Raw genomic sequence first — 26,695 nt, 5'->3', positions numbered from 1 at the left:
TGGATGAGCACAGTAAGCTATTCCCGTTCGGGGATGGGGCTGTAGCTCAGTGAGAGACCATCTACATGCTTGTGGAATTCTCTGCCACAAGATGTAATGACAACCAGCAACCTGGATGGCTTTAAGAGGGGTTTGGATGACTTCATGGAGGAGAGGTCTATCATCGGCTACTAGTCGGAGGGCTATAGGCCCCCTCCAGCCTCAAAGGCAGGATGCCTCTGAGTACCAGTTGCAGGGGAGTAATGGCAGGAGGGAGGGCATGCCCTCAACTCCTGCATGTGGCTCCCAGCGGCATCTGGTGGGCCACTGTGTGAAACAGGATGCTGGACTAGATGGGCCTCCTTGGGCCTGATCCAGCAGGGCTGTTCTTACGTCCTTCTGTTCTTAAGGTCCTGGGTTCAACCCCTGGCAACAACTCCAGGTAGGGCTGGAAGAGACTCGTACCGGAAACCTTGGAAAGCCACTGCCAGTCAGTGCAAACAATCCTGAGCTCGATGGAACCTCTGCAGAAGGCAGCTTCCGATGTCCCTAACCAGACTAAGGGGGCCTGGTGGCCCTAATACAGCCTGAGAGCAGCCCCTGGGCTTGTTTTTGAACCTGACTCTTTCTGTCCAGGATGAAATTCAAGTGGGATTTGGCATGCTGACCTTTCTGCTGCAGCTCCCTGGCAAGAAGTCCAGTGGTGCCTGGTGTTTTTGACAGCACCAGTCATTGTTCCTTTCTAAAAGCTTCACTTGTCCGTTATCTGGTGCAGAATGTGAAGGTATTTGCTGAATGTACGCCGGGGAGGTCTGGCACTTCACATTTCCAAAAGCTTTCAAACGGGCAGGCCGTCCAGTGAGTTGGGAACTTCTGTACTGACCACTGCTGATGAGATGAACTTGCCTTTCTTCAGCTCAAATGACAGGGAAGCGTCTTCTGCGTGCCTGTGCCTGTGTCTGTGTCTGTGCTACATGAGTTGAAACTCTGCCTGCTCTCTCCATAGGTCGGTTTCAGCCCACATCGAGGGTTTACTTGCACAGCGCGATAAGGGAATGGTGGGAACGGAGGTTTTCAAACCATGGCTGGATGGCCATTCGCTGTTTCCAAGGGGTAAGTTCCTCTCCAGCTCTATTTTTATTATTATTTATTTATTTATGTACACAGTCAGACAGGTGTTATTGACTGGTTTGTTTTATCCAGACATCGAGTCCTTCCCAAGGACCTGGGATGCCAGAATTTTATTGTCAGTGTTGTTGCTGTTATTATTATAGATATCGTCGCAGAATATAGGCTGTTCCCAGTAAAGTTGCTTTTTGTAATTGGCTGATGGCAACTTTTTTATTATTATTTACATTTATATCCCACTCTTCCTCCAAGGAGCCCAGAGTGGTGTACTACATACTTGAGTTTCTCTTTCACAACAACCCTGTGAAGTAGGTTAGGCTGAGAGAGAAGTGACTGGCCCAGAGTCACCCAGCTAGTTTTATGGCTGAATGGGGATTTGAACTCGGGTCTCCCCGGTCCTAGTCCAGCACTCTAGCCACTACACCACGCTGGTTCTCTAGCATTTGATGATTCTGTGCCATCAGCCGTCTTCTGACCCTTCTGGCAGGAAAAGGATCTATGCCCTGATCAGGAGAACTGCACAACTGGAGTTCCCCCTTTCATGGCTCCTCAGCGCTGCACAACTTTATCCCCCCTGCAGCTGCTGCTGGACTACAACTCCCATCCTCCCCAACCACAGTGGCCAATATTCAGGCATGATGGGAGCTGGAGTCCAATCACTGGAGCTGGAGGACAGCCCGGCCATAGATCCGTCCCCCTATAGACTTGCAGAAGCTGCAGAGGCTGGGGCCTGGTCTCCAGGCCAAGGTCTGGCTTGTGAGTGCTGGCTTGCTTTCCTCTCCACACATTTGGCATGAGGGCAGGGAAGCCACTGGACAGGAATGTTGCTTTGTGGGAATTTCTTCAGCAACCCCCTGAGTCCAGCTTTGAAAGGTGAGCAGCCCTTTGGACTGGAATGGCATCAACGGGGAGACCAACATGCCCTTTGCATGACTGCAGTGTAGACCCAGCTCTGTCCTTTGCAGTCCTCCTGTCTCCTTTTGTTTGCCCGGCTTAACAGGTTTTATTTCATAAGCACTAAATAGGACAATGCAGGGGAATAATGAAGTTGATTATGTTGCTGTGAATGCCGGGTGAATTTAATCAGCTGCAGCACAATGAAGTGTAACTAAGGAGGAGGGAACAAATGTGTAAATCATGTCATTATCTCACCCCAGGGAGTCTGGGGAAAGCAGGGAGACCCAGAGCCAGTTCCCACCTGCACTTGCCCTGCTGCCCATCCTGCAGCAGAAGACGAGGACTTTCCCTGGCTGGAACAGAACTGGGTCATCCCCTGCTCACTGGGCACCTTTTGAAAGTGGTGATTCTCTTTTAGCAGGGAGAGAGCGATGGGCTCTATCCACCCCCAACACAACATCCCTCCAGTGGTGTCTGTCTTATGTTTCTTTTTAGATTGTGAGCCCTTTGGGGACAGGGAACCATCTTACTTACCTACTTATTATTTCTCTGTGTAAACCACTTTGGAAACTTTTGTTGAAAAGCGGTATACAAAGATTTGTTGCAGTAGTAGTAGACTGAAGGATCGTTTGTCCCGTGTTTTGTTTCCCAAACTAGCCAGCCAGATGCTTTGGGGCACCCATAAGGAGGGCATCAGGGGTGTAGCTATAATGGAGCAAATGGGTTCAAAGAGCCCAGGCCACCCAGCTCCACCCCTCCCTATTTTCTTCATCATCTCCCTCACTCCGAGAGGCCTGGAGTGGAAAGAGGGGTGAACATGGCCCCCCTCTCCCCTAGCTACACCCCTAGAGGGCATGGAGGCGATAGCCCCGCCCTGCTCCTTGGCCCTGGGCCTGGTATTCAGGGAGATACTGAGGTCATTCACCCAACTGAAAACTGGGTAGGACAAGTATCTTACCTAGGTTTGAGGGCTCCCAAGTTTTGGTTGTGTGGGTGCAAACCACCAGGTGAGAGGAGAGATTGTGTGGACAAGCTGGATAGGATGGTGCTGTCCTACCCAGCTTTCACACCCAGCATTTGGCCGAGGCAAGAGGAAAAGCTGCCCAACCTACATCATTCACACTCAGTCCCCAAACCTGGGGAGGACCCTTGTTCTACCCAGTTTTTGCTCGTGTGAATGACCTCACTGTCTGTGGATATGGAGGCCCCATTTAGCTCCCATGACTAATAACCCTTATGGTGGTCCGTCCCTTTCTCAAGCTACCTGAACTAGTGGCCTTTCCCATACCTTGCAGCAAGAAAGTCAGGGGTTCTTAAATTGGGATCCCCAGATGTTGCTGGACCACAACTCCCAGGCCATTCGGGTAGTCCAACAACATCTGGGGAACCAGAGTTGAGAAGAACGCTTGATGTGATTTATTTAGGCATGGTGTGAAGAGGGCTTTCCTTTCTTCTGCCCTGCCCCACTTACAACCAATCAAATGCAAGTTCTAATATTAGGGGAGGAGCCATTTCTTCCCACTTGTACTTTCCATGCAATGGCTTCCTGAGCCATTTTTGGAAGGGTGGTATATAAATCAAATTTATTTATTTATTTATTTATTTATTTATTTATTATGTTAGGTGCCTCTGCCATGCCCTCCGTTGATCTTGTCCCTCCTTCCCAGGACACAAGAGAGGGTCAATTTCATGTTGCACTGATCAAAGATGACCAGTGCAGGCCTGATTGCCATGATGGGAAGGGGTGCATTAACATGGAAATCATCACAATCAAATCTGTAGGCTTTGTGCACCATTATTCTACCTTTGCATCCTGTCATCCCCCACCCCCACCCAGCATTCCCCAGTAACCTGCAGTGGTGCCTCTACAATTACTTTTTTGTAGTGCTCCCCAAACCGATTACATTTGTGCAACCAGAGACCACAGCTGGGCCGTCAGAACTGAAGGTGTGCGGTGCAGAAAATAATGCCTCTTTTCATACTGCCTCTCAGTCTTTGAAAGAGTAGTGTTCATAACCTCATGGGAGCATAAGGGAAGCTGACTTCTACTGAGTCAGACCATGGGTCCATCTATCTCCATATTGTCTGCACAGACCGGCAGCGGCTTCTCCAAGGTTGCAGGCCAGAGTCCCTCTCAGTCCTATCTGAAGATGCTGCCAGGGAGGGAACCCGAGTTCTTCTTCATGCAAAGCAGATGCTCCTAGGAAAGGACTAAAATGAATGGCAGGGAATGCCCACTGAAAAGCCCTGGTTCCTTCCAAAGGCCATAGGAATGCACTCCATGGCCATTGGAGCAGAGGTCCAGTATTTTCTACCCAAACTGGCAGCAGCTTCTTCGGGGTTGCAGGCAGGACTCTCTCTCAGCCCAATCTTGGAGATGCTGCCAGGGAGGGAACTTGTAATCTTCCTGGTTTTTTTTAATGCTGGCTTCTCAGTTCCCAAATCACTCTATGCTTCCAGTAAATTGTAGATTCTTCTTCTTCTTCATTGTTGTCAAGTTGCACCAAAAGCAAAGACACTTCCAACTGGGAACTCTTAAGTAGCTGTTAAACTGAAAAACTGAAGCAGGCAGCATTGGATGTTCCATGCAAGGGCGTTCTTTGGATTCCTTCCTCTTTGGCTTTTTGTTCTTGACAACACAGCACTGTTTCTCCAAAGGTACAAAAAGAGAGGTAGGGAAGAGATTTTTTTATGGGATTTTAACCTTTCAGGGCTTCTTTTCATCCAAGGCAGAGAATTGGGGGTTAAAAAAATAAAGGGGGATATCAGATTCATCCGGATTCTCCGTGCACCACCAGCACCAAGAGATCTTTCTTTTTAAAAGTTTCTTAAAGGAGCTCTGCCCCCGTAGAGCAGAACAATGTTTAGGTACCATGCGACTGAACAGAATTGTAAAGCATTTTCCAATAAACCGGTGAATCTGCCGGTTCCTGCAAACATGGGGAGCCATTGTTTGTTCTCTGAAGCTCTCTGACATCTTTAACAAATGCCTTTTGTGTATTCGATTGAATTGCAGATTAAAGTGGAAGAACATTTGCAAAGGAAAAGATTTTTCTTTGAAAAACGCTTTACTAGGCAGATTACTTTTTTCTTGAGGAACTGAAATTGCCCACCAAAGATACTGTTAATGGTGGAATCACAGACGTAACTACTTTATTTCCACTGGAAGGTGAGTCTTCTCACGTATCCCAGGATGGATGTTCTGGTGCATCTCAGTCCTGTGGCCAAGTCGACAGACATTGTAGGCTGCCAAGAAGTCATTATTTGATAGGAACATAGGAAACTGCCATATACTGAGTCATCCCATTGGTCTATCAAGCTCAGGATTTTCTTCACAGACTGGCAGCAGCTTCTCCAAGGTTGCAGGCAGGAATCTCTCTCAGCCCTACCTTGGAGATGCTGCCCGGGAGGGAACCTGGAACTTAGATGCTCTTCCCAGAGCAGCTCCATCCCCTACGGGGAATATCTTCCAGTGCTCACACTTCTAGTCTCCCTTCCATATGCCACCAGGGTGGACCCTGCTTAGCTAAGGGGGCAAGTCATGCTTGCTACCACAAGACCAACTCTCCTCTCCACATTTTTTGACTTGGCTTAAGGAGGTTGCTCAGTTAGAGAAATGAGAAATCCTTTTCTGTAGAGAATAAAGTATGGAACCACCAGGAGCTACAGAATCCACCCACTAACTTCTCTGCTGAGAACCAACTGCACTTTTCAACCCCTGAGATACTTCTGCACCCCCCACCCCGCCCCGCCGGCTTCCATCCCTTCAAAGAGCAGCACAGAATGGTTAACTCATTAAGAGGAAACCTCGTGCTTTTTTTGAGTTGGTGGGGGGGGCATGCTGAGCCACATGCTGGGATTCTTCGTACTGTTTGCTTGCTTCTTTGTGCAGGTGGAATATAATCAAATTGGTTATTTAAGAAAAGAAGAAAAGGGATCGTTTTCTCTCTCTCCCTCCCACCCACTTTGTTATGATCCCTGATAATCAGTTAAATGCCAGCCCTGGCCTTTCATGTGCTCCTGGAGGGTTAGTAATAACCCAGAATTTTTTGGGGGGTGTGTGTGTATTCTCAAATTGCTCAAAATCGTTGTTAAGTTAATGAGGGGCTGTGGTGGGTCATGGTGGGGCTGGGCCAGGGGCGTAACTACCATTAGGCAAGGGGAGGTGGCTGCCTGGGGGCCCCCACGCCTCGAGGGGCCCCCCAGAGGCCCCCAACACCCACAGAGCTTCGGTGCCGTGGAAAAGCCAACCCCAAGTTCGGAGCAAAGGCGGCATGCATGCAGCAAAGTCCTTGTCTGCAGAAGCAACTCTGAGCAGGGAGCGCTCTTCCCCACGGGAGGGTGGAGGGACAGGATGAAAGCAAGGGAGTGGAGTTTTCTAGAGAAGCTGGCATAATGGGGATGTGAGTGTGAGTGCACTATATATTGTGAAGTGTGTGTGTATCAGCGAGGGGCCCATTTTAAAATTTTGTCTCTGGGCCCCCTCCAGCTTTGTTACGCCCCTGGGCTGGGCAGAGGGCATGCTGTGCTTGCCTAACCTTTCCGTTTTTTCCACTTGCAACAATTAGTGATTGACAAGGGGTGGGGTGGGGGACAGGGAATCCCTCATGCCATGAAATGGTTGGACGGGTCTGAATGCTCCAGCCTGCACGTCCCATGCCAGAGGCTGACAATGCCCTGCATAAGTGAAGGATCCAAGCTCCCTCCCTGGCAGCATCTCCAAGATTGGGCTGAGAGAGATTCCTGCCTGCCACCTTGGAGAAGCCGCTGCCAGTCTGGGTAGACAATTCTGAGCTAGACGGACCAAGGGTCTGACTCGGTAGAAGGCAGCTTCCTGGGTTCCTAAGTGATGTGCCTTCGGTTCGTCCGTGGGTCTGCCTTTTAGCCAATCAAACAGACTCAGTGGGAATCATTTAGAGGCGTTTATTGCTACTGCAGTTTAGCAATAGGTAATCAGTGAGCTTACGCTCGCAAACCGATTACAGTTTGGTTACAGGTGCATCTCACATTTATACAAACAATCTGAATGATGCTGACACCCTAGACACAGTATACGTGACAACAAAATGGTGGACTAAGTATCTAGTACGCATGCGAATGATTCACTGTTCATCTGGTGATCACTCCTTATTTGGTTACATCCTGTTTTCTTAACTGTCAGCAAAGAACAGTGAGAACCTTGTGAGAACCAAGTTTCTTAGATACAATTTAGTGGAGAGAGATAGTGACGTTGATCATGAGAGGCCGTGATGGCCCTGAGCTGGGCTGGGGTTACTTTAAGTTAGAATTAGGTTTTCTAAGTAAACATGGAGTTGCTTTGGTTTTCTGCTGAGCTGAAAAGGCCGCCATTCTCCATTAGTGCCTAGTTGTGGTACCAGAAAGAATTATTGGGGAGGTGGGCAGAAGGGGCAAAGTGCATTCTGGGGAAATGAGCTTTGTCTGCCTGTGAGACTTCTCAGGGTTCTTGCGAGCCTCAGAGTTGCTGGGGAGGGAATTGTTCTAGTGCTCTTGTCCTCTGGCCTAGTTCTTGCTCAGCCATTGGCAGGGCTAGCTCTAGGATTTTTGGCCCTGTAGGCAAAGTTTGACTTTGCCCCCTCCTTGAGGTGGGGAGCCCCGGCTTTTATCTAATCTGCTCAGGCTGCTCTTTTGCAGGTGTTCACACACAGATGTTGCCCACACAGGTTTTTAGCAAATGACTAGCCTGTGCTGGTTTGGGGGTACAGTGCATGAGAATCCTTCTCTATTGTGGGGGACAACATTCTAGAACTTCAGAAATGAAAAGATGCTACTGTTAATTTGGAAATCCAGTCTGAAACCATTTCTTTTTAGAAATTAATGCTGAGGCAGGCAATTCACAACCCAGAGAGGGAGTGCAATTTATGAGACTACCAGTTCAATGAGGTCAGAGGTACAATGAGCAAAAAAGACTGTGTATTTGAGGGGTGCAGAACAATCAGGGCGCAGGATTACATCTTACATTCTTACACCGCTGTGCAGTAAGATGGTGTGTATTGCACTTCAGGGCTGCAATACTAGAGAGAGAACAAGATCAACTGGCAGTGCTATATTCTGGTACTGTTTATGCGCCCCTCAAGAACTGGGGCCCTAAGTAGCCACCTAGGTCTGACCAGTGGATGGCCCGGCCCTATTTTCCCTCTGGCGCCTTGAGGGGCTGCTCACTTCGAACTGGGAATCCCCGCTGCTACTATATATCAGGCAGCAGCGATATAGGAAGATGCTGAAAGGCAGCAGCATCTCATACTGCGCGGGAGGAGGCAATGGTAAACCCATCCTGTATTCTACCAAAGACAACCACAGGGCTCTGTGGGCGCCAGGAGTCGAAATCGACTTGACGGCACACTTTACCTTTACCTTACACTGCCTAAAGATGCACGTGTCAGACAGTATATCAATATGATAGATAAATAAATAAAGTAGGGCTGTCCTGTCTCTTTCTGTCCCTGAATCTAAGTGAGGCTGGTTCATGTAGGTCTTGGGGCTTCCCTTCTCCAAATGTAAGCAGGGGCAGTTCTGAGGGGCAGATGTTTAATCCCTTCCTCGCTGACTGATTTTTTTCTTCCACTGCCTCTACCTCTGTTGCTTCCTCTCAGCTTCGAGATGTGTGTTTCTTTCTTTCTTATTATTGATTGAAGTCATTTATGAACCTCCTGTCCTGCGCTCAGGACCGTGCACAGCTAAAAGAAAACGAATGGGTCTGGATCATGCAGGAGGGAATGCAAGCTGGAGAGGCAATTTGAAGTTGTGTGTGTGTTTTTTTAAAAAAAGGCTGGCCAAGAAAGAGTGATGTCCCTCCCCTCTAACACCTCCCTCTCCGGCTCCTCTGCTTAGAATCATCTCCTCTGCAAGCAACTTTCCATTTTTAATAAGAGGGCCTGGGCAGCTTCTTCATTTCACACCTTTGTGTGTCAGATGCGTTTTGCCCTGAAGCTGTGGCCAATTTCCACCTCTGCCTGCTCTGAGTGCTGTCTCTCATTTCTCCTGCCCTGTGACAGGTCTCAGCGTGAGGGGCCGATGGCACCGAACCTTCTCTGGGCCTCACTCCACGGCCACTCGGAGAGCATGCTGCAGAGCCAAAAGGTTCCCCTTGCCTGCATCCGTGGCCATCTTGGCCGGCTGTTGCTGCCAGTTGATTAGGGAGCCTTGAAGAGGCCGCAATTGAATCTTGGCTCCTGTCCCCTGGCAGAAAACGTCGAGGGCTGCTTCCTCAAAGATCTGGGGAAAGGGGTGATTTGATTAGCAGAGGGCTGTACCGCAGTGCAGTCTGGCCTTTCTCGCTCCCCTTTGGAGAGCAAATTGTCTGCTCTGATTCCACCTTCCCAAGGATTGTAATGACACTGGCCTGGGAGCATGGGCTGCATACATCACTTCCATCGGATATGAGCACCGGCAGAGAAAATAGAGAGGTGTTTTCTGCCCTTTGCGGGACCATAATCTCGTCTTCCGAGGCTGTCGAGCCAACGGAAAATTGGGATCTCCAATGGGTGGCTGTTCCAGAAGGAATTTTGCGTATAAGCTTCCCAGTACTGGGGTCAGAGGGTTAAACCCCTCATACCGTTGTCCCAACCCAATTTTTCCCATGGCTGCTATTGAGCGAAGAAAAAATAAGCACATGGCTAAATGTGTGTATAATCTAGTGTGTAGTTTGGCCCTTAGTGATGATGGCGATGTGGATCCTAGCTGGCATTGCGGTAGCAAGCAGGAATCGTCCCCTTTGCTAAGCAGGGTCTGGCCTGGTTTGCATTTGGATGGGGGTTGCATGTGAGCGCTGTCAGCTGTAAGGTATTCCCCTTAGGAGACGGGGCCTTGGTTCAGTGGGAGAGCATCTTCTCCACATGCAGAAGGTCCAGGTTCAGCCCCTGGCACCAAATCCAGAGAGCGGTGGGAGGGACTCCTCCTGGAAAGCTGCTGCCAGTCAGTATAGACAATACTGAAGTGGATGGAACAATGGACTGACTCAGTATAAGGAAGCTTCCTATATTCCTGTGAACCTCCATGTTCAGGGGAATCCTGTCTCTGGATACCAGTTGCTGGGGGACAACATCAGCAGAAGAGGGCTGTAACTTTCATGCCCTGCTTGTAGGCTTCCTTCCTGGCTGGAGACATCTGGCCAGTGGACACCTATCCACTGTGAGAAGCAGGGTGCTGGGTGAGATGGACAATTGGTCTGATTCTGCAGGCATAGGTGCACCCATGTAATTTTGGAGCTCCCCCCCACCGCCCGCTGAAAGTGAAGCATCATCCCCCTACGTGCACACACACACCGTGACACATGCAGTATTTTTAACACGTGGGTTCTTGAGGGCACAAGCAGCAACTCACAAGGTAAGGACATAAGAATATAAAACAGGTACGATCATGAAGATATGCTTTAGCAGAAACATTTCAACACGCAACTTAACATATTCCCATCCCACATATTTCTTTCCCCCCTCTGTCTCTAAAGCACCCGGCACAGGTCATAATCACACTCGGCTGCCCAGCGCAGTGTGGGTCAGCAGTGGCCACACCACCTTGGACAGATTTGGAGGCCCCCCAGACTTTGGCCCCAAAGTCCAGGGGGAAGAGCACCACAGCCTGGAGCACCTCACAGCAATACATTAAACAATACACTAAATTAGCAATCCACTAAGCATTCACGTTCTTGCAATGTGGCACTGAATACAGAGTCGGTCTTCACAGCTAAAAGAATATACTGAACATGAGACTTACAATTCAATATTATAATAAAACTAATATTTCTAGGGCCCAACAATAAATGCAAAGCAGAATCAGGATTAGCAGAAAGAATAATCTGTCAAGAACTTCAAAATACATGCCTCACAATGCTCCCTAAATAAATCGGCCAGGCCAAGCCAAATCACGGTAGCCATTCTTAATGGCAGCCACAGCTCATATAACGTCATATATCTTCAACTACCAGCCCTGCCTGGTGCCCAGATGCCCCCCTTCCACAAAGGTCCCACTCTGGTCTGACAAAAAGAAATATCAGTATACAAGAGGAACTTGGGCCAAGCCCACCACTGGCTTTAAAAGAAACTCTGCTCTCTCTGTGGCCTCATATTCTGAGGCAGAAAAAGGGTGTGCATCTGGAAATGCAGAGAAGTAACCCAGATGCTGGCAACACTTTGGTGGCCGCTCTCAGGAAGGAGAGCTGGATTTGTGGCAGTGAGCATGAATTGTCCCCTTTGCTAAGTAGGATCTGCCCCTGGTGTGCATTTGGATGGGTACGTACATGTGAGTGCTGCTTGCTGCTGAGATTGGAATCCCTTTGGGCATGGGGATGGGTCCATAGCTCATCAACATCTGCTTTGCATGCAGAAGGTCCCAGGTTCAATATCCTTGGCAACATCGCCAGGTAAGGCTGAGAGAGACCCCTATCTGATACCTTGGAGAGTGCCTGCCAGTCTGTGTAGACCAGGGATTCTCAGCGTTGGGTCTCCAGATGTTATTGGACTTCAACTCCCATAATCCCCAGTGGCCTTTGACTGGGGATTATGGGAGTTGAAGTCCAATGACATCTGGGGGCCTAATGTTGAAATCCCTGGTGTGGACAATACTGAATTAGATGGGTCTGACTCAGTGGGGGGCAGCTTCCAATGTCCCTGCTTTCAGTGCCCATGGCAGACTTTGTGAAGTATCCCTCACCCTGGACAGGAAAACAGCCCGTTGTTCTCCAGACGGTATGGGGCCTCCTCATCAGGGCCAGAAGAAGTTCTCTGTTGCTTTTTTCTACCTCTTCGTAGCAAAAGCGCCAGGAAAGGGAGATGGAAAAGTTGCCTCTCGGCAGATGTCTCTATTGCCACGGCTGTCTGAGCTAAGTAAATAAGAGTCATTGTCTGCCGTGTGCTGCCTCCAGCCTGTGTTCAAGAAGTTTGTCATCACCCCATTGTCACTTCAGGTCCCGCTTCAGGGGTCTTCTCCTCCGCCTCTTGTGCCAAGGGCCATCCATCAAGGTCCTGCTATTTGCTGGCAATGCTGCGTCTATCTTTAACCTGGGTGGCATCAACAGCTGATTTTTCAGTTGTGTATATAGACCATTTGCTCAGTGACCCGTTATCCTGTTATTCCAGCCAATTAGTGCTGGTCAGCAGCTGTTCAGCGGGGCTGTTGGCTCTCTGAGTGCTGCCACTTACCACATGGACGCATCCTGCCAAGACATGTGAATGTTAATTACTACTAGCTCTGGTAAGTGGGGAGTACATGACCCCACAGATGGCGGCTCCTGGTTGCGTCTGGAGGATAAGGCTCCATAAGGAGGAGTCTCGTCATCATGATGTGCTCCATTCCTCTGCTTTGCTCTGTTCTGCGATTCACTCCGTCTGAATTCCAGTTTGACTAGGAGAGGATCTTTGCAACATTTAGCAGCTGTGTCAAGGATGATTTTTGGTGGGGAAAGGGTGCCGGTGGGGGGAGCTAATCCCTCCTCCCCACACGCTGCAGCCCCATCCTGCATGGGTCCTCCTCCCTGCCACTCTCTTGTGTGAAAAGAGAGACTCTTCTGACTCTCTTCTGATTCTTCATGAACAAGCACCTTCCTGTGTTCAGGAAATCGTTAGCCCAGGCTCAAAGCTATGACATACAGAGAAGACACCATATAATGATCCCACTGGATGCCATAACATCCTGTCACTGAAACCTAACCTAATTAGGAGGCAGGTTATGAAATGTCTCCCCAGCAAGAGTAACTTGAAGTCCAGGGATGGTAGCCTGCCATTTGCCCGGGTTACAAGACAAACATAAGAACATAAGAACAGCCCTGCGGGATCAGGCCCAAGAAGGCCCATCCAGTCCAGCATCCTGTTTCACACAGTGGCCAACCAGATACCACTTGGAGCCTACAGGGAGGAGTTGAGGGAATGCCCTCCCTCCTGCTGTGACTCCCCTGCAACTGTTACTCAGAGGCATCCTGCCTTTGAGGCTGGAGGTGGCCTTTAGCCCTCCAACTGGTAGCCGTTGAGAGACCTCTCCTCCATGAAGTTATCCAAACCCCTCTTAAAGCCATCCAAGTTGTTGGCTGTCAGCACATCTTGTGGCAGAGAATTCCACAAGTTGATTACTTCCATTTGTTGGTCCTAAATTTCCTGGAAATCAATTTCCTGGGATGATCCCTGGTTCTAGTGTTATGGAAGATTGAGAAAAGTTTCTATCCACTTTCTCAGCACCATGAATGATTTTATAGACCTCTATCATGTCTACCCACAGGTGTCTTTTTTCTGAACTAAAAAGCCCCAGCTGTTGTTGTCTTGCCTCATAATTTATTTATTTAACACATTTTTATACCGCCCAAAACTCAAGTTCCCTGGGTGGTTTACAACAAAACAATACAAACAACCAATAAAAAGAGTAAAACAGTTTAAGTATTAAAATTTGAAATGTTAAAACTATTAAAACACAATTAAAACAATATCTAATTAAAATCATACTGATAACACCCTGCACCAGATCTCCTGATGATCTCTCCCAGCGGTTTCATGTAGATGTTAAACATCATCGGAGACAATATGGAGCCCTGAGGGACACCATACCAAAGTTCGGTTTTTAAAGCCTGGGAGACTCCAATGCCAAACACGAGACCAAGTCCGTCAGCTCAGTTAGGGACTCCATCGGGCAGCAGGGGGAAGGTGCCCTAAGCCCCTGATCATCTTGGTTGCCCTCTTCAGGACCTTTCCCAGTTCTACAATGTCCTTCTTTAGATGTGGTGACCAGAATTGTACACAGTATTCCAAGCTCTAGTAATGAAAGTCAAGGAGCACAGTGAAAAAATTGGACGACGTCTAAATGTCAAGAAGACTAAATGAATGACAACGGGTACAGCAACCAGCCTCAGAATTGACAATGAAGACACTGAAGTGGTGGATAGCTTCTGCCTTTTAGGACTGACCACCAGCAGTAAAGGATCCAGGAGTTAAGAAATACGCTGCAGACTACCTCTTGGTAGGGTTGCAATGAAGGCCTTCGAAAGGATATTTAGATGCCATAGGAACATAGGAAACTGCCATATACTGAGTCAGACCATTGGTCTATCTAGCTCAGTATTGTCTTCACAGACTGGCAGCGGCTTCTCCAAGGTTGCAGGCAGGAATCTCTCTCAGCCCTATCTTGGAGATGCCAGGGAGGGAACTTGAAACCTTCTGCTCTTCCCAGAGCGGCTCCATCCCCAAAGGGGAATATCTTCCATTGCTGCTCACACATCAAGTCTCCCATTCAGATGCAACCAGGGCAGACCCTGCTTAGCTATGAGGACAAGTCATGCTTGCTACCACAAGACTAGCTCTCCTCTCCATGACGTGTCTATACCTACAAAGATTAGAATCATTCGGACCATGGTTTTCCCCATGACACTCATGCCCTCACCTCTTGCCTGAGGTCTTCTCAGAGGCATCTAGTGGGCCACTGTGTGAAACAGAATGCTGGACTAGTTAGGCCTTAGGCTTGATCCAGCAGGGCTGCTCTTATGTTCTTAATTGTCATCAGATGTTTGAAAGAGCATAAAATGTGTTTCCTTTTCTTCACCTGGCCGTGCTGCTGTGATTTTAAGCCTTTTTTTGCCTCCATTTCCCATTAAATTCCATTTTAGGAAACACATGTAGATTATTACACTCTTAGCATCACTTCAGCATCTTTCCATCACTCTCCAAAGAATCCAGCAGTGTAAAATGAGCTTTTATGACACATTATTAAGGCGCAAGGCATTTTCTTCCTGCCCAATATCCGCACATAATGTCCTCATTCTCCTTTTGTAATTGGCTAAGCAGAGAGTGCAAAGTCTGCTGTCAGGAGGGTGACAAGAATTTGGCACCTTGCTTTGGAATAGCAGCAAATTACAGACAAACAAGGAGCCAGTTTGCTGGGTGGGGGGCACACCCACTGTTAAGGCAAGAAAAATGGTGGGGCTGCTGCTTCAGATGGCCTCACCCCAGAAACCAAACGAGAGGCAGTGTGGGAGTTCTGTGGCTGGAACCCCTGCCATCTTTCCCTTTTCCAAAGAGCAATTAGGGGGCAGTTTGGATTGAGGCCATAGTGTGGTGGGTCAGCCTTTTGCCCTATGGATGAGCCCCTGACCTACGTCTCCTCCAAGCTGCTATTAGCCCAGAAAGGGGAAACACAGGCACACAGTTGGACCTGTGTGTTTCCCTTTCCAGACTAACAGCAGCTTGGATTGGGGCAACAGCAATGGAAGCAAAGGGCTTGCTTGGTTGGTTTATCGTATTTCTTTGCTGTCCTATATAAAATCTCTGGTTGAGCTCTCCTGCTGCAGACGCTGCCACAGTCTCTTCCAAGACAAGACTGAGGGATGCCCCAGGCCTTGGACAGCTCCCAGGGCAACAGGTCAGGACCATGGTCAGAGCCAATCGGGAGAGTTCAGGGCTGGGTATTTATTAATTAATATATTTATTGTTACATTTATATACCGCCTTTCATTAAAACAATCCCAAGAATTAACCCTAACCCTAACCCTTACAGCAAAAAATTTAAACACAAGATGGTAAAAAAGACACAATTCAAATCTTAAGTGAAAAATATTAAACAAATCTGATTTAAAAATTTAAAACAAAAGCATCCAAGCAATACAGAGTACAAAGAGCAGCAGCAGAGAATCAAATAAATGCCTGGGCAAAAAACCAAGATTTTACACTCTTTCTAAAAGCTGTGATGGAGACTGAGGAGCGAATGGCCACCGGGAGAACCTTCCAGAGTCTGGGGGCAGCAACAGAGAAGGTCCTGTCCCGCGTGCACGACAACTGAGCCTCCCTCATTGTCGGCACCCAGAGCAGAGCCCCCTCAGATGACCTCGTCAAGTGGGCAGTAACCCTTGGGAGCAGGCAGTCCCTCAGGTATCCCAGGCCCTAACTGGTATCCCAATGGCAGGGGCATAGCGTCCATTGGACAAGGGGTGTGAAAGTCCCTGGGCCCAGACCGGTCAGGCGCCACTTCCTGCCGCAACCCCGTTGCCCACCTCTGCTCTCCACGCTGCTGCTGCCCTCCGCTACTGCCGCTGTCCTGCCACAGCCCACTGCTCATACTGAACATGATCTTCACCATTGGGGGGAGCAGGCCACCCCCTGTGGCAGCTGCAGCCCCACTCCAGGCCGGCCCCCTGCTTCTCTCGGGCCTGTGCACCTGCACACTCTGATTATGGACAGCATCGGAGTGCGCAAGTGCACAGGAGTGCCTGCCCAATGGGAAGTTGCTCCAGGAGTGCCTCATGCTGAACTGCTGCGTTTGGTAGCCAGCTGGCCAGGCTGGGTGACTCGGCCCTGCCCCTTCCAAGAGCGAGCCGCCTTGCCCAGTTTTGCAGGCACCTGGCTGCCCACTCCAACAGCATGACACCCCCAGCAGGGACTGGGTCAGGGATTTGGCCTCCTTTCGGGGAGAGGGAACATGGAAGGCTGATGGTGATCCGACAATAATATCTGGTTTGAGTGCAAATAGAGAAGGAGAGCATAGACAGAGGCAAGCGGCCTGCACACTCCTGCAAGGCAACGGATCTGTCACCTCACTCAAGAGAGGCACCCTGCTTGCACGGTTAGGGCAAGGATGCCCGGGGCTGTCCTTAGAGATCCCTGGCGGGGTGTGGGGCCCAGGGCAGATTAGCCAGTGTGGGGGCCCCTTCCAGTTAATTCTCATGGGGATTAAAAGAGCGGGGCCTGGGGCGGTCGCCCTGCTTGCCATGCCCTAAGGGCAGCCCTGAGGACGCCTCTCAACTCGCTCTCTGTATTTCTGTTTTGTTCTGTCTCCCAAACTGAGACACAGTTTTCACCAGCCTGCTTGGTGCGGGGTGAGGGTGGGGACACATCCTCCAAGCTCTGGTCGGTGTCTAACACTTAATGAAAGAGCTCCAGAAATCTCCCAGATGTGAACTCCTATTAAGAAAACACCCACCAGGCAGCCTGCCTATTAAGCAGTAGGAGTGTGCATGGAAGCGGCTGGCCTGGTTCGGTTTCAGTCCAGACCAGACTCGAACCGGACTAGGCCAGTTCGGTCTGGCACCCCCTTGAAACTCCACCCCCCCCGGGTTTGGTTCAGTCCGTGGGACTTTATTTATTTATTTATTTATTTATTTATTTATTTATTTATTTATTTGAAATTTACCTTAGCCCCTTTGGGGGAGTTGTTGGAGGCAGCGGAGGGGGGGTGTCCGCAGAGGTTCCCCCTCCCCCTGCCAGCCTCCCTTACAGCCCAAACTGGCCCGTTCAGCTGGCTCTTTGGCCTGTTCAGACCTTCCCCCTCAGGTGTGGTGGCCATTTTGGAGGCCGCCGCACCTGCAGTTGGCCTCTGCGTGACCCTTCAGGGATGGTTTGGTTCGGGGATGGTTCAGTTCGACCCCGAACCGTCGAACCGAATAGGTTCGATGTCAAACACATTTGACATCGAACCTGTTTGCAATCCCTATTAAGCAGGAGTCCTTTTGGCAAAATAATATTTGGCCTTCCAGCACATGAGGAGCCATGGTTTATCAGTAACAGGTAACAATATAGCCAATAGTGGCATGGAGAACATATGAATCCTTCCCTGCCCGGTCGCCCCCACTTCTCTGTACCCGAGTGAACCTGTATGAACAAATCCAGTTGCCTTATTCTTCAGGGTCCCCACCGCTTATCAAGATCCTCCGGAGAGGTCTGTCGGCAGCTGCCACCAGCTTGTCTGGTGGCGACTGAGGGCCAGGCCTTTTCTGCAGCTGGCCCATGACACTGTGGTTGCCCCATGAGTTTTGCCATCTCTAGCAGCCTTTAAAAGAGCTCTCAAGACAGACTTGTTTCACCAGGCCTATGATCAGCTGTAGGTGGGCTTAACTGTGGTTGTTTTTATGTTTTAACTGGATTTGGTTTTCATCCGTGATTCATTGTTTTATTTTCCTGTGCACTTCCAGGAGACACTTGTTCCCGGCAGTATAGAAATGTAACGAGCAAACAAAAGCGGTGCAGTGAGCCGGCTTCTATCCGGGGGCAAGCTGGGGAGGGCGCCCTGCGGCACCCGGAAGCGGCCTCCGTCGGCCCAGTGCTCCTTACCTGGCAGCAATGGGTCAGCCGCCACTGCCCCTCCTCATCTGCAAAAGGCAAACATTGCAGGAGGAAGAGTGGTGTGGAGGAAGGGTTAGCGGGCCGGAGCAGAGAAGCACCAGAAGAGCTGGGGACCTTGGGCAGTGGCACCTTGCGGCCTCAAGCACTGGGGGTGGGGGGTGCAGGTCTGCCCTGCTTCTATGGAGCCCGCTGGTCCATCCCGCTCAGCAGCATACAGTCCGCTCGCCTGACTTTGCTGTTAGGATGTAGGCTACAGCACCTTCCTGGGCAAGGAAGGTACTTGAGCATCTCGTGGCTCCAGACATTCTTATTTATTTATTTTATTTTAATACATTTCTGTACCGCCCAAAACGCAAGTTCTCTGGGCGGTTTGCAAAACAATAAAAACAGCCAAGAAAAGATTAAAACATGTCAACAATTAAAATTAAAGAGTTAAAACACAATTAAAACAATTAAAACAGTATCTAATTAAAAGCCTGGGTGAACAGATGTGCCCTTTAAAAAGTTGTCAGAGATGGGGAGGCTCTTATTTCAGCAGGAAGTGTGTTCCAAAGCCTCGGGGCAGCAATGGAGAAGGCCTGTCCCTGAGTAGCACCCAGACGAGCAGGTGGCAACTGCAGACGAACCTCTCTTGGAGGAAATGGACTATCTAGGTCCATTTCAATCAGGCTTCAGGCCCAGCTTTGGAACAGAAACTGCTTTGGAAATGACCTATGTGGAGAGCGAGAGAGACAGGGCGAGTGCAACCCTCTTAATTCTCTTGGATATCTTTCGCTACCATTGACCATGGTATCCTTTTGGCTAGGCTGGCCGAGTTGGGTGTGGGAGGCACTGCTTGGAAGCGGTTCCACTCCTACCTCAAGGCCCATTTCCAAAAGGTGGTTGCTGGGGGACTACTGCTCAACCCCTTGGCAGTTAGAGCCAGCATAGGTGTAGTGGTTAGAGTGTTGGACCAGGACTGGGAAGACCTGAGTTCGAATCCCCATTCAACCATGAAACTCACTGGGTGACTCTGGGCCAGTCATGTATCTCTCAGCCTAACCTACCTCACAGGGTTGTTGTGAGGATAAAAATAACCATGTACCTCTGAGCTCCTTGGAGGAAAAGTGGGATATAAGTGTAGAAATAAATTTTAAAAGTAAGTAAGTAAGTTCCATTCTTTCCCTTATGCTGTTTAACATCTACATGAAACTGCTGGGAGAGGTCATCAGGAGATTTGACTTGAGCTGCCATCAATATGCAGATGACACTCAGTTGTATCTCTCTTTTTCATCAGATGCAGGTGAAGCAGTGACTGGATGAGGGTGAATAAGATGAGACTCAATCCAGACAAGACAGAAGTAATGTTGGTCGGTGGTTCCTCTGTGAGGTTAATGATGAAGATGCCTTTCAGCACCTTCCTATATCGCTGCTGCCCGATATAAGTGTTTCCCATAGTCTGGGGATTCGAACTGGCAACCTCTGGCTTGCTGGTCAAGTCATTTGCCTGCTGCACCATTAGGTGGCCCCATATGTCCCTACCCGTACCTTAAGATCTTCTTCAGAGTCCCTGCTCCGGGTACCCCTGCCAAATGAGGTGAGGTGGGTGGCTACCAGGGAGAAGGCCCTTTTGGTGGTTACACCCTGTTTATGGAATAGCCTCCCCAGTGAGGTTCGCCTGACTTCATCACTTTGTTCTTTTAGATGCCAGGTAAAGACCTTTTTTGTTCACCCAGGCCTTTTAATTTTGGGTTTTCAGGTTTGTTCTGATTTTTACATTTAAAATGAAGGGTCTGTTATTTTTTAAAAAAATAATTTTAAAATGAGTTCCTACGCTGCTTTGTATTGTATTTTGTATTTTCTTTTTACCTTTTTTGTCTGTTATGATTTTATGTGTTATGTGTTTTTATTGTATGTTTTAATCTTCTGTTGTGAGCTGCCCAGAGAACAATTTGTTACGGGGTGGCTAACAAATGAAGCTGTTTTGTTGTTGTTGTTGTTGTTGTTAAGGCTGTATTTCAAAAACAGATTTTGAAAGGAATTTCACCTTTCCTGGTGGATGGATTGTGTATTATTCTAGCCCAGCGTTTCAATTGTGGGTTGGAAATAAGCCAGCTATAATTCTGATGTGTTATTTTTGCAAAAGTAACAAAACCTGGTCATATTTTTCAGCTGGTTTAAAAAAGGAAAAAATTACAAACTGCTGAAAGAAGAAGAAAAGGGGCGGGGGGAACCCACACGTTTTGCAATATGTATATTGGCCAAAAATTTAATTTGTACTGTAGCACCTTCCTGCCCTCTGCAAAATATCTGCTGCGTTGATGAAAATGCGCTCAGTCTGGATATTGGAGAAGAAAGGTGTGAAGCAGAGAGTTGGGGAAGCAGGGCTGCTGGCATCAGCAAAAGGAATCAGCATGTTTTCCCTCTGTTTTGTTTTTAATCCTTGGGAATATGTGCAAATGTGTTCCCCCTCTTCTTCTTTACCACCCAGCATTAATGCAGATTAAATTCAGTGGCAATCTTTTTGCCAGAAAATAAAAATAACAAAAAAACCCACAAAAAAACCCTGCAATATGAGAGCTAATTAACTCTCCAATCTGGCCAGTTTTACACATTTAATATGTATAATAGAGGATTCAAAAGTCATAATGCAGGATTTAAAACAGGCACAGTTGTGCTCTTTTCAGCTTGTAGTTTAGTTACTTGCAGGTTGCATACAAAGGCTCTAGCAGGGCACATCCTGACAACCTGAAGGGGACGCAGGGTTGCCAATTGACTCGGGGAAAAACAAGGGTTGTTTCTGGGTTATCCCCCTTCAGAACCAGTGGCTGCTTTCGGACTTAACGGCAAACCACGGGTCCAACAGACTGGCTCTTGGCCTGCATTCCTCCAATGAGCTCCCAGACGATCGTCCTTTGCAGTCTGGGAGAACGCAGAGGGGGAGCAACTGACTGCCCGGGCTTCCTTCAATGCAAGGAGGACAGCTGCAGCAGCCAATTGTATTTGAGAGGGGGAGGAGCTTACTCCCCTTAACTCCGGTTTGTGCAAGCTGCACAAAGCAGCTAGCACTCTGGAGTCAACGGACCCTCGGTTGTGTGAGAGTAACTCACTACCAACCAAGGATTCATTCCAAGGTTTGCGGGGTGGAATCGGAACCGCGGTTGTGTCCGGGAACTGCAGGTCTGAACATCCGGACCTCACAGGGGGCAAACCTGAGGTGAGTTTGCCTCAGGTTCCCTGGGACGTCCGAAGGCGGCCATAGCTTTCAGTAGCCAGCACACACACACCCCATCCCACATACATGCAGCAGAGTCACCTGCAGAGGAAAAACTGCTCCCTGGTGCATCTCCAAGCTCTTGGGGCTCCTCTTTCTGCCAGTTTTTATCACCCAAGCCACATCAGCATCCTTTGTTATGTCTGGCAGGTTCCCAGCTTGAGACTAGACTGCTTCAAAGAGTGTGGATTCTGACACCAGCTGCATGTTCTGAAGGAGGCTGCAAAGGGAAGAGGCAGGGGCATCTTCTGTCCAGGAAGACTGGTTCGTTCCCCCCCAAAGGCCAAAAGGCTCCTCCGGATGGATTGTTGATGGTTGCCCACAGCTGTTTCACCCCTCTCCCCTTTTTGCAAAGGAGATCTGACTTAACCCTATGAAATAATCATGCAGGCATCCAGCTCTGGCTGTTTGGTGTGTGTTTGCCATCAAAAGACTCTTTGGCATCAAAAGGAAAACCCAGCTTTAAGGGGAGAAAATCATTAACTTGTCAGTGGGAGATTAAGAGGCAAACAGATTAGGCCTGAGTGAGAGATGCTGGGCTTGCAAAGAAAAAAAGAAGGAAGGAAAGAAAGAAAAGAGAAGAAAAATGGAGGGGTAGCTGCTTTGGAAAAAAGGTTCTGGACAGTGGCAAAGAGATACTCTGGTGCTTGCCAGCTGCTGCATATGGATGAGGACCTGGTTGTAACCAGCATTAGGAACATAGGAAGCCGCTTTATCCTAAGTCAGATCACTGGTCCCTCGAGCTCAGTACTGTCCACACTGATTGGCAGCAGCTCTCCCAAGGTTTCAGGCAGGAGTCTCTCCCAGCCCTACCTGGAGATGCTGCCATGGACTGGACCTGGGACCTTCTACATGCAAGCATGAGATGCTCTTCCACTGAGCTACAGCCCCATCACCTAAGGTTGCTTACAGAGCTCACCTGTAGTCACCCATCCAAATGCAAACCAAGGCAGACCATGCTTTGCTAAGTGGACAGTTCATGCTCATTTACAACAAGACCAGCCCCACATGTGACATTATTTTCCTCCAACCAGGTCAGGCATGTCAAACTGAAAAGTTGTGCCAGCCCAAGTGGAGACAGACATTTTGCAAATTGTGCATTCGATATTGAACATAGGAAGCTGCCTCCTAGCTCCTACTGAGTCAGACCAATGTCCACCCATTAGGGATGTGCATGGAACCGGCAGGAGGAAGTTCGAAGGGGGGGGGCCCCTTCGAGTGTCGCCCCAACAGACACTTTTTAAATGGAGCGCCAGTGGGGGAAACGCAGCGGGAGGGGTAAGGGCACCCTCCCCCGCCCTTAAAGTTATGCCCCTCGCCTTTGAACCAAGAGAACCACTGGTTCTGTGCATGTCCCTGCCACCCATTGGTTCAGGGCTGTCTGCACTGACTTGCAATGGCTCTGCAGGGTTCCAGAGTCTTTCTCCCGTATGCATCCTCTCCTGTGTTCTGCTCAGCAGTTGACGCCTGCGCCATATGCCTCCAACAGCTGAAGCTCAGTCAGTGGCGCTGGGAGGCCAGCGCCAGCCCCAGTTCAGCCCGCCCCTAGCAGCCCCCTTAGCCACGCCCCCTGCATCTGACATCAGACGTCAGCGTCTGACATCAGATGCAGGGGGCATGGCTGAGGCGCAAGGCGCGGCCCCTGAGCATGGTGGCCTGGGTTCTTTGAACCCATTTGCGCAGTGATGGCTCTGCCCCTGAGCTCAGTGTGTGGCTTCCGGAGCAAGACCTTTTTGGCTTTGGTGCCTGTTCTGTGGAATGCTTCTCCCAGGGAGGCCTGCCAGGTTCCTACGCTGGTCTTTCAGGCCCCTAGTTGAGAACTGGCTCTTCATGGAAGCCTTTTTGAGCGCGCTTGATTTTTGTATGCCTTTTGTGGGGGTTTTCTCTCTCTCTCTCTCTCCCTCCCTCCCTCCCTCCCTTTCTTTCTGTCTTGATTGTTCAGTTTACAAACGGTACACATTTTTGTATGTGTTTTGCCTGCATTTTGATATTCTGTTGCCTTTTGTAAACGAGTTAGCCTTTTTCTTTAAAAAGCTAGGCAACTTGAAGGGACCAGGTTGTGTGCTGGCTCTTTAAGAGGCAAGACGAGAATACCTCAGGATGAGAAGGCCTCGTGAGAGAACTGGGGGAACAGTTTTGGCTTATCAGCAGAAGTCTGTGGTTGGGCTTGTATGATGATCTCAGCAATCTGGACACTTAGGCCCAGATCGGCTAGAAACTAGGCAGATTCACTCAGATATATTGTGCTTGGTCTTATATTCACTAATCTAATTTTTTATGCCATGGGCTTTCCTAGGGAATAGTTAGCAAGAAAGAGTTGAATTATCAGAAGAGGTCTCATTAAAACCAACCACTCTCTTCATTGCTTGCTCACTCGTTGTGAGTCTGCAGAAAGTGCATTGAACCTGCCTCGAGGTGTTTTTCAAGGCTAGAACTGAAAGGCTGTCTCACTCCTCCAAATTATTTAAAAAAATATTCTCTACAGAGGTTTGTATCAAATATTCTCCAGATGTTCTGTCACCTATTGAAAATTGTCTCTATTTCATATTTGACCTGCGATAATATGTAGTGTTTGATGGTGTTCAACTTGCTGACATGCAGTAGTCATATTGGTAGCTAACATGCAATGGTATGTACTATTACACAGTGTTTTGAAATATTGATATTATGTGTGTGGTATTGATTTTAGGATATATTGATATTATGTGTGTGGTATTGATTTTAGGATATATTGATATTATGTGTGTGGTATTGATTTTAGGATATATTATTTGGATTGTGCTAACTTCATTTCTGTTTGGAATTGTTATTGAATGAAACGAAGTTAACAGATTTGGTGTAACATTTAGATTGTTTCTTGCTATGTTATGCTTTGTTATATTTATTATTTTGACAGTTTATATTTTTTTCTTGTATTGTTAGCTGCATTGGGGTTTCCTTTGGGAAGGAAAAATGGAACACAATTAAGAAACGAAATGAAATTTAAAAATGCCAGCTGAAGAGATCTCATCCTATTTGGTGCCTGCCAAAAGAATCAAGAGATGCCAAGTATAAAGTGCTTGAATTTCAAAATCTGAAGTGAAATTTCACATTCAAAACTCTAATTATAATGTTGGATTTTGCATTCAAAATTTGAGTACGGATCTATATAAAAGGGTGAACTTGAAATACTTGTTTCAACAGCATGGTGGTGTTGCTTTTTAAAACTCCCTGTGTCTGTGTAATGACAGCACACCAACCTGCATTATAAGTGCTCAAAAGTTGTTGCCCTTGTGACCATCAAAACACCGTTTTCTCATGTAGGAGAGGGAGCAGAACTTGCCCCTCATGGACTGTAGCAGAGGTGGCCAATCTGAGGCTCTCCAGCTGTTGCTGGACTACAAGTCCCATCATCCCAAGATGCAATAAATTTGGGGGATGATGGGAGTTGTAGTCCAACAACAACTGAAGACCCTCAGGTTGGCCCCCTGTGGACTAGGGCTACGGGTGATGTGTGTCTGCTGCCATCCAGAACTGGGTCAGCTCTGACTCTGGGATTTTAAAATTCATGTTATATCTCTTGCATCGAAATGGTGTTGCCATTTCCATTGCAGACCAAGTAGAGATTTCTCATCTCTTTTTCTGTTTAAGAGAACAGAAGGAGCCCCTTCTCACATCTTCAAGAGAGTTTATGCAAAGTTGGTTGTTTAAAATAAGTGATGAACTACTCTGTGAAATGCTATGGGTCCTCTTTCTACTACTTACAAATACATATCGATGCCTAAAACGGGAGGGAATTGGAACGTTCCCCTTCTCGTAATCAGGTTAGTAAACTTGTATGTCATTTATGCAATGCTCGTGCATAGGAATAGGGAGGGAAGACGCGACCAAGAGGTTCACGCAGATGAGACAGTAAATCTCTTCTGGAAAAGGTTGTATGGTTATGTGCAAAAAGACAAGAGTATCTCTTCTAAACAGCAATGGGACAAATTGTGGAAATGGACGTCGGACGTAACACCCCCCCCCCCCGATTACCTGATGTGCCTTGTAATCCCCCACCCCCGAGTTATAGTACTACCTGCATATACTTCATAACTTGTGTGTTTCTAAGTCCTTGTGTGTAAATCTTTGTAGATATATCATGTACAAACAACCACTTTGTATATAATTGTGCTTTGGCAACGTACTGTATGCTTTGGTAGTTTGTTGGTTCAATTAAAAAATCTTGTCCTATTTTTTTTTTTAAAAAAATCTTGTCCTAAAACAGGACTGGACTCCATACAAATTCATGCCTAAAACAGGAAAAAGCATGAACTTTCCCCTGCTTGTCTTTGTTTAACTTTGTTTTGACATTTCTTTTTTGCAGCCATAATAAAATATCTTAAGTAGGTGCATGCCTTATTTATTTCTGGTTACAGTTGCTTGTAAGCTTTTCGCAAATTCTGCCTGTGTGGTACTGAAATAAGGGAGGAAGAATTCCATAGGAATATCAGATAAGAAGTCCTGGAAACTGTTTTCTCCTCTGGACATTCTGCAGTATTTGCATTCAAAGAAACCCGAGGGATCCAGGCCAGTTGCCTGCTTCTACCCAAGGCCAGTGAGATGCCTCTGGGAAGCTCGATGGCGAAGGTAACAGCCCTGCCTGTTTGTCCCCAACACAAAATATTCAGATAGACTGCTGCTGAGCCTGGAGGCCCCATTAAGATATTGTGGCCAACAGCCTTTGAAGACACAAATGCAGTCTTTAAAACAAAAGATGTCGCAGCAGATTCTGCTGTGAGCCCAGCTTCTTTCCAGCTTAGCCATTTGCAGGGCAAATGTACCTATCAGTAGATGAAATGCTGTCTCTGTTGCAGCTAGTCTTGGCTCTTCCCCCATGCTGCAAACTGGCTGCTTACATTTTTTTTAAAGTATGTAAAACACCACATGCATTGGTTTATACATTCACCCCATTATTTTAAAAAAGGGAGCCCTCCCCCAGGAATATTTCAAACTGTTCTGGAGAGATGAGGGGAGAGGTGAGTCTATGGCAAATGGGGCACTGGCCAATAGGCACCTACCGCAGACAAAGCTTCCCCATCCAAGCTACCTCCCACTGAAAAACTGAACCACCACATGCCTGCCCTTTTTGTTTGTTTTTAAGCATTCACCCTTGAAGCAGAAGTTCTTGTGTTCACAAAGCAGTGAGACCATTCCACCATGCATGCATCTTCACCCATGCTTAGGCAACAGAGTCAGGGGCCCCCTGAGATCAAGAAGAATATGTTGTGTAGCTTTCTTTAACAGCTGGACATTTGACCTGTTTTGGAACACAGTTTCAGAAATAGGGCCCATTCGGTCCTGAGCGGAAGTCCGTGCTGATGGAAATGGCCTCTGTTAGGCACACGGTAGTCCTTAAAAGCTTCCGTTCCATAAA

The 26,695-nt window shown here is 48.1% G+C and overlaps 1 protein-coding gene across 1 annotated transcript in view; it reads left to right on the top strand.

Annotated features, from left to right (window-relative positions):
* Nucleotides 1-1,045: 1,045 nt before the first annotated feature.
* The window catches only part of GPAT2 (glycerol-3-phosphate acyltransferase 2, mitochondrial), a 108,913-nt gene continuing 83,263 nt past the window's right edge, over nucleotides 1,046-26,695 (top strand). Inside the window, exon 1 of the mRNA XM_053269585.1 lies at nucleotides 1,046-1,092. Within this exon, the coding sequence (XP_053125560.1) occupies nucleotides 1,061-1,092 (32 nt within the window). The 5' untranslated portion in view covers nucleotides 1,046-1,060. The remainder of the gene's footprint in view (nucleotides 1,093-26,695) is intronic.

The sequence above is a fragment of the Hemicordylus capensis genome, chromosome 8, assembly GCF_027244095.1.
Source record: "Hemicordylus capensis ecotype Gifberg chromosome 8, rHemCap1.1.pri, whole genome shotgun sequence".
Taxonomy (NCBI): domain Eukaryota; kingdom Metazoa; phylum Chordata; class Lepidosauria; order Squamata; family Cordylidae; genus Hemicordylus; species Hemicordylus capensis.
Note: the sequence above shows the minus strand (reverse complement) of the source record. Positions and strands in the feature narration are given on the sequence as shown.